General features: G+C 35.5%; 1 protein-coding gene across 2 annotated transcripts; it reads left to right on the top strand.

Moving 5' to 3' along the window:
- The first annotated feature begins 1,998 nt into the window (after positions 1–1,998).
- LOC112511140 (TOM1-like protein 4) lies at positions 1,999–10,036 on the top strand. 2 transcript variants are annotated; one of them, XM_025116609.1, is made up of 10 exons: positions 1,999–2,167; positions 2,506–2,672; positions 2,972–3,050; positions 3,499–3,597; positions 3,700–3,813; positions 6,485–6,630; positions 7,354–7,435; positions 8,452–8,537; positions 8,618–8,815; positions 9,229–10,036. In XM_025116609.1, the coding sequence occupies exons 2-10, from the start codon at positions 2,557–2,559 to the stop codon at positions 9,860–9,862; spliced, it is 1,554 nt and encodes a 517-aa protein (XP_024972377.1). In that variant the 5' UTR covers positions 1,999–2,167; positions 2,506–2,556; the 3' UTR covers positions 9,863–10,036. The 2 variants fall into 2 exon arrangements, with proteins under 2 accessions (XP_024972377.1, XP_024972376.1); XM_025116608.1 differs by having other exon boundaries at positions 6,485–6,633.
- The last annotated feature ends 3,344 nt before the right edge of the window (positions 10,037–13,380 follow it).

The following is a 13,380-nucleotide window of genomic DNA, read 5'->3' as shown; positions in this document are numbered from 1 at the left end:
AATTAAGTTAAGTGTGCAATCTGTCAACTAATGACAGATGTGTGCATGTAACTTTATGGTGCCATATCTTCCTCTCAACTCATCCAAAATGAGTGATTCTTATTTTAAAAGTTTTATTTAAGTGTTAAGTTTATAATCCAACTTGTATTTCTGCAGAACACTTAGTAGAACTCTTCAAATGAGTATTTTTACTAACATAGTGTAATCTGCCATACCATCTATGTCATATTGTATTGCATAAATTATTTAAATCATTATTGCATGTCCAAAATGCATGAAATTTGGTCTCAATGACCATAACTTAGTGTTATATCTCATATAAAAAGATAGGAAACTATCTCATTTTAGAAGTCTCATTAAATTGATCATTTTATGTACCATTAGTTTCTGTCCAAAAATGAGATTTTGGAATTATTTGATTTTATAAATTTTGATCTTTTATTGGATTATAGCATTATTTCCGGTATAAATTACTATATTAACGAGCATATGGGCATTATGTATATTTGGACTATAGATAATCAAGTTGGACATAAGTAGACACTTATGGACTTAGGACTTATTAATCCCCATAAGTAGATTTAAACCCATAAGTGACGGTTTTGAATATTCCTCTTTGATAGGGAAACGTTAAGCTCGTGTGGTGACCGGATCGTATTTTTGATTTGCGGAGCTTTGCAAAAAGGTGAGTTTTCACAACCCCTTTTTACTATTTTCGCGTTTTTGGGGGAAAAACATGTATAAAAATAGTGATAATTTGCATGCAATATATAATATGTTTAAATCATGGATACAAATTGATTTTCATGAATTATGCTTTGAAATGAAATTGTGAATACGAGCACTAACACTTTGTACACTAGTAAAAGTTGTGTTTGGGTTAAATGAAAAAGTCTCACTTGGTTACACTACTTATTAACTCGTATGAGCCGATAATTTAAGTGGATAGCGCTATTTTGATTGACAATCCCACCTTTTGCTGACGAGTAGAGGTGCATTTAACTAAAACAAGAGTTCTACACATGTGGGGTTTTAGTCCCACCGCTGAGGTAGTCTGGTATAAAGGGCGTAGTTGTCGCAGGTTTAGTAGTGGCCCAACACTTAAAAATTACTTGGAGTACATTGTGCCTCGTGTGAAAGTGTTGCGAGTAAGTAAAAGACTTACTCGAACTAAATATTGCATAAAGATTTGTTGTACATTGAAAACCTGTGAACTCACCAACTCTTGTAGTTGACACTTGTTTCGACGTGCTTTTCAGGGGTAAGAAAGGCACATGGTGGCACTTAAAAGAAGCCGTGTTTCAACTATCACCTTCGAATATCTTTTTGTGTTTAATTTACAAACTTGTCGTTTGGAATTGTAAACTTTGGTTAATGATGTAATTAAATTTTACATGTATGGTGGTGTTATTTATACTTTACTGCTATGAGACTCTACCTGCCATACCTCGTGTTTCCGTTTTAACAGGATGTGACACCATAAATAAACAATACGATGGCACGTACCATCCCAACCACCCCTCTGGGTCCGTGAAAGAAAATACATAAAATATCACCTTGTTTCAATAAGTTTTTAGCTTACCAACAAAAGAAAATTAAAGACAAAGGAATAAATGGCGAATTCAAGTCAATGACAGGTGTGGGTTTGGCCGGCTGAAAGTCAAACCAAAAGAACAACTACAGTATGAACCCCAAAACATTACAAAATCATCCTTTGTCTTGATTGTTATTGGTCTGTCACTAACTGGTATCTAACATCCCGTGACTTTAACATCCTTGTTGCCTATGTACACTTTTTTATTTGTGTTTCTACAACCCATTCAAAAGAAAACAAGAAACCAAAAGAAGATAAAAGGAAAGAACGCCGTTACGCAATTTGGGTTATTTGCTGCTTTATGAATCATTGATTTTCAACTTTAAAATTTGTAATAACATCTTATCGGTCTAAAAATGATAAATTTATATGGTATCATGGTTATGTTTACAAAAGGCTGACGTATACAAAACCACCGCAATCAAAGACAGACAGAAATAAGAGAAACTCCTCTCCCTCTTTTCTTGATTTCGGCTCAAATTTCTTTCTACTTTTCTCTAAGACTTAAATCCCTAGAACAAAAGCCTGTTGGGGTGGTGTTGGTTTTAGTTCTTACATATTTCTTGTTGATCGGTAAGCAATCCCTTGATCCTCTCTTTCTTTTCAGATGTTGATAGATTTCCAATTCTCGATCTTGTTTCTACGTGGGTTTTGGTGGGTCTTGAATTTTATTGAGAAAGATCGCGACTTTCATCTGGGGTTATGTTCTTTTGGATTATATTATTGATATTCTTGGAGCTTTGATTCGTTAGGTTTTTGGGTATCTCAAGATTTGTAGGGTTTCAATTGAATCTTGAAATTTCTCGTATGGATATGAATTTGGTTTTACTTTTCTTAAAATTTGAAGTTGTGATGTAAAGTTCATGCTTGTGTTGAACTTTTTGGGGTTGTTTTTCGATTATTTTTTGTAGGGTTTGTGGGGAGACATCGCAGGTTTAGATTGGTGGAGGGCAAATTGAGAAATGTCAAATAATAATAATGCAGCAGCATGTGCAGAAAGGGCAACAAGTGATATGCTGATCGGTCCAGACTGGGCCATAAATATTGAGCTATGTGATCTTATCAATATGGATCCTGGGTATAACTTCTTTTCCCAATTTTTACATCTATTTTATTTGCAATCTCTTAATGGTTTTAAGCTTATTACTTGGTATATAAGCTAATTTGCCTGCCAATTTTTATATATTTGTTTGAAGTTGCAATTTTCTGTCTGATATATGGTAATAAGATAGGTTTTGTTCATGTTATGGACTTGCAGTAATTAAATTTACATGTATGAACAGGATTTGATCCTCTTTGCCTACAAAGATCTTTTAGCTCTTTCTTGTTCCAATGGTATTTAGTAATTTGTCTTGCAATATGTGCTTCATTTTGCAGGCAAGCAAAAGATGCTTTGAAGATACTGAAGAAGCGCCTTGGAAACAAAAATCCAAAAATACAGCTTCTTTCGCTTTTCGTACGTCTTTCATTTCACATGGTTGATGTTATTCATGTTTGATGTATTTCTAGTATACAGTGAAAGCTAATGAATTAATACGATTTATGGTTGAGGTTCCAAGGCTCCTATTTATTTGTTTTATAGCGACTGTTGCAGACCCTTTCTCTGTTGCATCTTGAGGACTAGTATAACATCTGATGGCTTGATTAAGTTCATAACCTTTAATATTTAGAATGTGCGTTAATGATTGGAGATTACATCAACGAAAAGGGATGTTAAAACAATTGGAAATATTGAAAATTATTTGCTCTCTAGTAGCCATGGAATATATGAAAAGTTGCAGTCATCGTACTTCTTTTTTCCAAAATCTTTAGTTTAAACCATTTGCTTGATATTTATTACTTGTTCTGCAAGGAACCAACTTTATTCCAAAATCTTGCTTTTATTCTTGTACCTTTTGAATTAGGTACTGGAAACTCTGAGCAAAAACTGTGGAGAGAATGTGTTTCAGCAAATCGTTGAGCGGGACATCTTGCATGATATGGTCAAAATTGTAAAGAAAAAGGTGCGGTAATTGTAATCTTTTATGATATATCTTAATTTGCTTTTGGTAAAGAATAAAGATACCCTTCATTACTAAATGAAGACGATAATGCTGATATTGCAGCCTGACTTAAATGTGCGGGAAAAGATTCTTATCCTGATAGACACTTGGCAAGAAGCTTTGGGGGGACGTGGGGGAAGGTATCCCCAATACTATGAAGCATACAACGAACTGAAGGTGATTGGTAAATATATGTTGTACTCCGGTGACAGTATGATTTGTAATTGTTCCTTTTCCAGTTCTTCAGTTTTTTCACCAAAAATCAGATGAAGATTTTATGATATAACTTTCTGATGGTATAAATTACTACCAAGTTGTTTAGTGAAAGATTTTATGGTGGTTTGCTATGTTGAAAGGAAAACCAATTCAACTTTCATTTTTTTATATATTTGCACAACTATAAAGACCTCTTGTCTATCTTGATGTTCTTTTTGTCGATATTGTTCGTACTTTAAGGTAGTTTTAAGGTGTTCCGTTGGATAAAAATATGAAGCATTCCGTAATTTTCTGTTACTTATGAAAAAATGCATGCATGAAACAACGTTAAGGTGGCTTTACACAAGGATTAGGGCAGAGAGAGATTGTACTGGCATCTTATTTTGAATTTATGTAATGTTCGTATAGGGAGGGATTTATTTGAATATTAATATTTGGAGAATATTTTATTTTTATTTAATATTATTGTCTTCAATTATTTTCCTTGTTCTCAGCTGGAGTGTTTCTTTTTGGTCAATACTGTTGACTATTAAATGATATATGCGAGAATGGACATATAAGATAAAAAGGGAAACAGGAAAGAATAGTTTTTATGTAGTATACGGGATGCGAGAGTTACGTAATTAATGAACTTGTAAAACGACAAGGAACCAAACTTGTTTTTAGTAACACCATGAAGTTTCCATCTACATCTTATATAATCACATATACTAATGAAGGTGACAAGTTGGGAACCATAACCAAAGGAGGGTTTTCTTATTATTAACAGAAAAGTTGTATGTAAGTGGTCTTGTATAACGATTTGCATTAGTCTTTTAGACATTTGATATAAAAGGTAGCAGATGATTTTAGGATGTATTTCATTACTGTTTACACACTTGATATGTTGGTAATAGTAGTTGGTAATAGTAGTTAATTAGAAACAACCTCTTGGAACAGATGTATGGTTTGCTTACATCCTATCGTTCAGACGCTGTGGGATATACTGGTACTGGGTATGTTTGGTATGGTTTGGTTTGGTTTGGTTTGGTTCGGTTCGGTTCGGTTCGGTTCATTAGAAAGAGCTAGGCATCCATACAATTCATTTTTGATCTTCCTCTTGTAATGGCCATTGTTGCCCAGTGTAATAAGCGTTGGCACAATCATTGTACGCTTTTTTCATTTCGATCTAGGAATAGTGGAGTATTATTATGAACCACTTCTTAATGAATGTTCTTGCTCATAGCCACCATCTGTCAACACTTGATCTTCTTCTGCTTCAACGAGAAAAATACTAAATGTCTTTGGAGCTTCTTAGCTTTCAGTAATTTCTTGAGACAAGTAGACAACTTATTTTGCCTGATATATAGTCGGGTCAAAAAACCAAACCCGTATCTGCCTTTCCCTTCTTTTTGTTACCCCATATCTCCCATGTGGGGGAGGCCCTAGAAAACCCTTATGTCACCCACCTCTGCTTGATTGCCAAAAATTGTCTAACATTCGCATTTATCTGCAACTGAGAAACAGTATTGTTGACAAGCGATAACATCCACCTAACCAATTGACCACGTCCGTGTACTGGAATTGACTTTTTTGATGGATGAAATGACTTGGAATCGTTTCATTAGGATATTCAATCAGCATATTTTTTTTCCTGATCGGGCAGGAAGTGTGAGTAATCGAATAAGTTTGTTAGTTGGTAGTTTATGCTACGATCAAACTACTCTGGAGCTCATAGTTGCTTGATATGATCTTTCCATCGAATTATAGCATCAGGAAAGGACAGACATGAGGTGATAAAAAAGGGCTTTAACATGTCGAGCTATATTTGGATGAAAGTTTTGTCCCAGATCTTCTGTTTGAACGAAACCAAACAAACCCGATAAATCCTACGTAGAGGTAGGGTCTGGGATAGGATGTAAGCCCTGACGTTTCCTCTACCCAAGTGGTAAAGATGCTGTTTCCTTGAAGACCATCAATGGTGATTCCAAATTTTAACTTCCCAGATAAGTCCCTAATGCAGTACCTCCATATACATTATGACTAGTGGATATGTTGGAGTTTTTCTTTATGTCTAATGATGGTGTCGGGACTGGAAGGGAAAAATTCTAAAACATCCCATTTTGATTGTGTTTTTGAATTGCGAACTGCTTGATAAGTTTCTTCAATCCTCCTGCCAAGGGATAGAGGTAAGGTCTGCATACATCTTATCCCTCAAGCCTGCCTCTACATAGGATTTACTGGGCCCGTTTGGTTTGATAAGTTCCAACCAGGTGGCCTTTGGCCCAATCAAGTATCTACAACATTAAAGTTATTACGTGTTCGATTCTTTAAGGGGATATGTGTGATTATTCATTTTCTGTTTCAAAGAAAAAGCCCCTTCTAGTGGGTTACCAACTGAAAGGGTGTTATACTGCTGTTTCCTTCTGCACTTTGAGCTTTGAATTTCTAGGAAGCAAATGATTGTTGAAACAAAAATTTTTCTTTAGACAGTTTGAAGTATTTGTTATCCACTTTGACTGTGCAGGCGTTTTCTTGTTTCTATTTTCTGTTCATGTTTCAATGAGCACATCTACCAAACCCACGGAAAAGTAAGAAAGATGGTTATTTTATGTTATGGATTCTCATTAACATTTTTTTTCGTTGTTGACAGTCTGCAGGAGTAGATTTTCCACCAAGAGAAGAGAACAGCGTCCCACTATTCACGCCACCACAAACTCACCCTGTTGTGCACCCAACGTCACCTTATGAGGAAGCAGCTATTCAGGCTTCCCTTCAGACTGATGCTTCTGGACTCAGGTATTACGTCATCAGTTTCTTGCTTTTGTATCGAACAAACTTACACACCTTTGTCTCTAAAGGAACTCCAACTTACAAACTAAGGATTGTAAAATATTGACTCCTACCACTCCACGATTTATTCTCCTAGTTGTTTCCTTGGATTGTTCGATCTATTTAGGTATTGATGTGAATTTTATCTCAGTATTAGCAACGAAATTTTAGAAGTGGTATTGGCAACCCAAAAGCACCACTAATCACGTTGTATCGGCCCACAACCACACAATCCTAGAAGAAACAGACCCTCCCTATGGGTGGCGGCATGACCATAAGGGTTTTTGCACCCAATGGGATTCAAACCTGGGAGTAAGAGGAACTATCCTTCTTATCGACCCATAGGGTTGCCACCGAGCTAAGCGGTTGGTATTGGCAATCTGGTACATGGTGCTATTTGTTTTGAGAAGTAAACCAAACCAAACTAAACAAACCCAATGAGTCTCACACGGAGTAGGGTCTAGGGAGGCTAAGATGTTTCCCGAGGGATAGAGAGAGTGTTTCTGTAATGACCCCCCCCCCCCCCCCCCCCCCCGCGGCTTGAAAAAGATTTAGAAAACATGATTTTGCAATTCATTTTTCCAAGTAGTTCAATTATTCTTAGGGGCTGTTTGGCGGTTGCTGAATGATTTGGTGCAGAATGATTAAGAAGTTTCTAGTAGAATAAGATAGTGGTGTTTTTTAATGCAGCTTGTCAGAAATCGTGAATGCGGAAGGGATAGCAGATGTGTTGATGGACATACTTAATGCTTTGGATCCTAAGAATCATGAGGTAACCACTTGTTGATATATGGCTGTATCTCAATATAAGAGAATAAGACCTCTTTTATGATGAAAATTTACTTAACTTTTTAGTTGCATTCGTACATTATCTTTTCGCAAAATAAATAAAGGGAAGAACAATTTGACGCCGATGATCGCTGCTAGTTGAGGTTTAGTGTTTATAACTAGTGACTTTCATGAAAACAACTGCTCTAATCTTAAGAGTGGAGGACAGATCCCTGGGACCCTACTTTCTAGTGGGATATGTTGGATTTGGTTCGACTTGTGATATCATGAATTCATGATATCTTTTTACATACTAGTCTACTCGAATGCAAGATTTTACTGTAAACTGATAATAGAAATTTTAAAGTGTCATGCTAATTTGAAAGTCCTGTAAAGAAAGACCCAAAAAATATTGATATTGGTGTCAAATTAAAGATTAAAAAGTTCTCCTTTCTTAATACTAGAAAGGTACTCATGCAATGCAGCAAAATACATCTTGATTTTAATATTTCGTTATTCTTTATCTCCGTCGATGTTATTATATGGTCTTATGTGATTTTGAAAATGCGACAATGTTTTTATTTTTGAATAAAATATAAATTTGAAGATATCATAAAACTTTGACATAAATATATCGATATTAGTATCAAATTAACTATTTAAAATTTCTCATTTTTTATTATAATTGTTTTAGGTTCAATAACGAAGTAATTTATATTTGGTTTAATAATATAATTTTTTTTATAAAGATAATAATTTGTTAGAATTCGATAATTATCCTAATTATATTTTAGATTTTTTATATTTTAAAATGAGATTTATGTTTATTTGCAGTTAGTTGCATGAATTCAAACATGGAGCTTTAATAAGTTGTACTTATATACAATTTACTTGTAATCTTGAATTTTAAGTAATATGCATCAATAAACAGTACTTTATGCATAAAGAATGATTTTTAAGAGTTTTTGTCAAATGTTTTATAATATAGTATAGATTGACAGTCTATCTTACTTGTGCCAGGGAGTTAAGGAAGAATTGATTGTTGACCTTGTTGACCAGTGTCGTTCTTACCAAAAACGTGTCATGACCCTTGTAAACACTACATCGTAAGCACCTTCAACTTCTCAGTAATATGACCCGTTTGCATTTTTGGCTGTCGTAACTTCGAGTTGCACTTCCTTTTCAGAGACGAAGAGCTTCTAGGTAAGGGTTTGGCATTGAATGATACTTTGATGCGTGTTCTTCGTTGCCATGATGACATTGCCACGGGCGTCCCTTCTCACCCCATTGTGACCACAACAAGAGAAACTTCGGTGGCACCTCTTGTGAACGTAACTCATGAGGATGACGAGTCCGATGATGATTTTGGTCAGCTAGCACACCGGTAATTACAATTATTACTAAATAGAGGAGAAAGAAAGCGCAAAATGCAACAAAGTTTGGCTTAGTTTCTCTTTACCGTAATGGAGAATCTTTTTTCCTTCCAAAATTTCCTATTTTGTACCCCTTTTGACCGCTAATCTTGTAACATTTGATGACGTGGATACCCGTCTATGCAAGGGTTACGGCGAAGGGGATGATACATTTGACATCCACGCCATCGAATGTTACAAGATCATATCAGCACTGAATCAGGGAACAGATCAAAATGTGTATAAAATAGGAAATTTATGAACTTTGTTACAATGTCAGACAAGATTTGTAACGATGAGCAATGAGCTTCTTAACGAAGAGGAATGTTGCGAGTAGTTATAAAAATTTGAAAACTGAATGAAGTCCGTGTTTTTATTGTTTCAGGTCATCGAGGGATACGTTACAGGGACAAGGCCGGAACCAAAATTCTGCAAGAACCGAACCATTGCGTGTGGCCCCACTTCTACCCCCTCCACCCTCATCACGGAAACCTATTAGTGCCGATTCAGGCACGATGGTTGATTATCTAAGCGGTGATGCATACACCTCTCAACGATCTTCTGGAAGCCGTCCATCGACAACTCCCCCAGTACCTTCATCCGATTACATAAACCCAACTGCATCCCTTCCTGAATCTGATTACATAAACCCAACCGCATCACTTTTTGCCGATCAACCTACATACGATGAACCCAAGTCTGCAGACCATGCACCGTTGGCTCCATATAGTGCACCAACCACAGCTCCACCTGTGTCCATCCCACCACCGCCTGCAAAACAGACCCAGAGACAGCAGTTCTTCAACCAGAATCATCATGGTTCACATTCTAGCAGCGGCTCAGGTTCGTCTTATGATGGCTTGGTTGGTCAGACTCAGAATCTGTCTCTTAACTCTTCGACGCCAACCAAGAAAGAAAAACCGGAAGACGCTTTGTTCAAAGATCTCGTTGATTTTGCGAAAGCCAAGTCGTCACCATCGTCATCATCTTCTTCTTCGTATCCGAATAGATCGTTTTGAATCGATACACTTGTTTGGAGTATAAATTAACTAGTTGTTTTGGAGTTGTGTTTATGGAGTAGAGGGATTTGTGGTGGGGAATAAAATGGATTATTGAACTTGTGGGTTGTTTTGTTATGCTTGTATTACTTGGTTTTTATGTCTGTAAATGAGGTTCTTTTTTCTTATGTGTCATTGCTTGTGGTTTTGATATAAAAGAATCATTTTTTTAACAATGGTTTTAAAACAGTCGGGAAAACCGTCAATGGCTTTGAAAGGACTTGAATCTGTATCTGTGTAATAGCCATGGTGGGATTCTAATTGTGTGACCTATGAAGAGGATTTTTAAAAGTCCAAACCTTATTATTAGTTGAGCTGGGCCCGGCCCTCAAGAACCATTATGTATATAAAAATGGTAGATGCCACCCTCTAGAGCGATTCCTTCGGACGTATTGATCTTGGTCATTAGGAAGGAAAATTGTGATGCCCAAGAGGCAGGTGGATGGTGTCGGGATTCAAACTGAAACCTTATGTATTCTTATATCTGTGGCACGGTCGTTTCTATCATAAAGGAATTTTGGGTTATTGATAGAGTTCAAGCTTTCAAACCTTCCAAAGGTTTCCTACACCTAAGAAGAAGAGAAAATCGAGCCCGATGAGATTGTTTCAAACCATGGAAGGATTGTCACACAAGATTTAACTTAGGGGTTGGTTGTTGGGTACATTCTCGGCCATTAAAATGGACAATTTGTAAGTGAACCCGGGTAAGAGTCTTCTCCCTTATTGAGTTGTTGTAATGATCACCGGGTAAGGTAAACCGGTAAGCGCTTACCCAATAGAGGATTTTTCAGTAACACCCGAAATTTGGAGTCAAATCTGCATAGTTTGGAGAAATTAGATTGGAACCGAAATCGAGATTCGAGAATGGGAAGAAAAGCCTCCCTCCTACAACTATTTCAACAAGAGTTCCTAGTTCCATCAGTGTTTTTTAAGCCACTCTAAACTGACAAAGTAAAAATATTGTTGTCCAAAATAAAGTTCTAACATATCTTTGCAATACGAAAATAGAAGGAAAAGAAGGTGTATATTTAAGAATTGATTCTTCTACTATCATAACACATACTTTTTAAAGAGAGTGAATTTCTATGATTGTGTAGCTTCAGTGGGTAGAAAATATCATAAAACATACTTTTTTTAACACTAATATTTAAGGTTCTACTCATGAATTTTAAGAGTATCTTAAACAAAATTCTGAGATGCGCTTAAATGAAGTTCATCATCAACTCCGCTTCGACTTAGTTAAACCATATCTGGCCGAATCGAGATTACGATTGATCTATATTACTATCTGTTATTTAGTGTTACTTCTTATAAAGATTAATATATGTGTAATTGATAGCAAAAATAACACACACGGAAAGTGTGGCACAATAACAATAATGGGCAAGTATACACCAACTATTGAGTTGGTTTGCAAGTAATATAATGCTTAGTTACCAAAAATCGTTTCTACACAAGAATCTGAGATTTCCACGAACTTCCAGTGCAAAGCTAGATTTTATGAAAATTGTTTGGTTTGAAAGAATGTTGATGACCTAAAAATAACAAGTAAAAAAAAGCGGTATGTGTGTAAGTTTTCCTCGAGAATATAATAATAACTTAAATGGTTGACAAAAGCTGTCACAAAATAACCCAATACGATTTCCTCCTCTTGAAGTTACGTTATATTGGTTGTGGTCATGGTTCTATCATAAAGTACCCACAAATGCTAACTTTCGGTTTGACCACCTTACTAAGTAGATCTCTAAGATCTTAGTTCCGCCAGTATGAGGGAGATGCCCATATCTCTATGACACACCAACTCGATTGACATCTGAACCTTAGTACGATTATACAAAAACCCATATCTCTATGCGATTATTGAGATTTTCTCAAACCTCCTTACATCATTCAGGCCCCCACCAACTAAAGAAAGTATCTCGAAATCAACCAAAAAACTGAAAAAGTCCTTCGCAATCAATAAAAAAAATTTAAAAATATATTGTAACGGTGGAATTAGGCTAAAAACACATTGGACGACTTTGTGGGTGTTTAAGCTACCTTAAAAATGCCCCCACTAGACCAAAATCCTAGATCCACCACTGATTTAACGTGAATGCGCATTGGGAATAATGATGAATTACTTTTGTACTTACACAGTGTCCGCCTCTCTTTTGTCCGCATGAACTTTGGTTTGATCAATAGGTTTTGCATGGGTACGTGCATGTGGTAGTCGCTTGCTCACTTCTTGTTTTAATACTTTTACCCAAACTTAGGGTCCGTTTACTAGTTGTTTACTCGGTAAATGCTTACTTGGTAATTTTCCTTATTGGATGAACATGGAAAGCGTTAAAAATCTTACCCGATAAGAACAATGATAAAGATGAAGAGTCTTATTCGGTAAGTGAGGGTGACGACTCTTATCCAGGTAAGCCCTTACCGGATAAATTGTTGCATACGGTACCATTTTGACGTACTAAGGATAAGTGCTTACCAGGTAAGTATTTAAGTAAACGACCCCTTATTTGTTTTTACGAGAAAAATTGTTGTATGAATTTTTGAACGGTTTGGCACTTTCCCATTTTATTTTTGGTGATATTTTGGTTTTTATTTTTGAAAAATAATTGATTGGCTTAATGGCTTGATTTGTTGGTGGCTCCAAATTGAAAGAAATTCTCAAAAATGTTTGGAAACTTTGCTTAATGTTTGGTAATTAGGAAAAGGTAAATTGTAACATCCCAGAATCACATTTGCATGAAATCATATATTTCATATATGATGAAATATAAATTATACATTTGGTCCTAATATATACAAAAGTTATATTATAAAAGTAGCTACCAAAATTTTCTACATAATCCTAGTACAAGACTTGTATACATAACAAGTAATAAGATACAGATAATATCAAATCATCCCAAATATCCATATGCATGCAATCATAAATTTTTTATAATTTCCCATTCTCTTTATCATCCGATTTGTTCCCGACCTGTAATGCACATTTTTAAAACATCAAATGAGGGTTAGATCATGAGGTCTAGTGAGAAATCTCTTTGATTGCTATTACATGGTGAAAATCATCAAAACACTTTTATAAGACCCATATTTATATAATTAACAAATATACAACGTTCTATCAAACAAACCTCTTTTGGTCGCATCAAAATGATAAGACATTACCCACTTATCGCATCAAATAATAGAATAACATGTTTATCGCATCACATATAAAATTATCGCGTTTAAATAAACAAGTAATAAAGTTGTCGCATACCACATAAAACGCACCAACTTATCGAATCATATATATATATATATATATATATATCTATATCGGGGCTGGTTCAAATACTAACCAAAACTATTGTGCAAACTATGTTAACCCGATCTTGATCGTTCATTTTCTCATCAAACGGTCCTTATTAAATGAGACTATAAAAATAATCATTTAATTGAGATGCCTATGAACAACGGTTCAGAGGGTACTTTTGTAAAAA

Source organism: Cynara cardunculus, assembly GCF_001531365.2.
Source record: "Cynara cardunculus var. scolymus isolate 2C chromosome LG 4, CcrdV1, whole genome shotgun sequence".
NCBI lineage: Eukaryota > Viridiplantae > Streptophyta > Magnoliopsida > Asterales > Asteraceae > Cynara > Cynara cardunculus.
The sequence above is the reverse complement of the archived record's forward strand: the minus strand, read 5'-3'. Positions and strand labels throughout refer to the sequence as shown.

What these genes read in the sequence shown, in the direction of transcription:
- LOC112511140 (XM_025116608.1), top strand. Translation starts at nt 2,557, where the DNA reads ATGTCAAATAATAATAATGCAGCAGCATGTGCAGAAAGGGCAACAAGT. An exon ending in ACCCTTGTAAACACTACATC is followed by an intron (nt 8,538 to 8,617) that starts GTAAGCACCTTC and finishes CTTCCTTTTCAG; the next exon opens with AGACGAAGAGCTTCTAGGTA. An exon ending in TTTGGTCAGCTAGCACACCG is followed by an intron (nt 8,816 to 9,228) that starts GTAATTACAATT and finishes TTATTGTTTCAG; the next exon opens with GTCATCGAGGGATACGTTAC.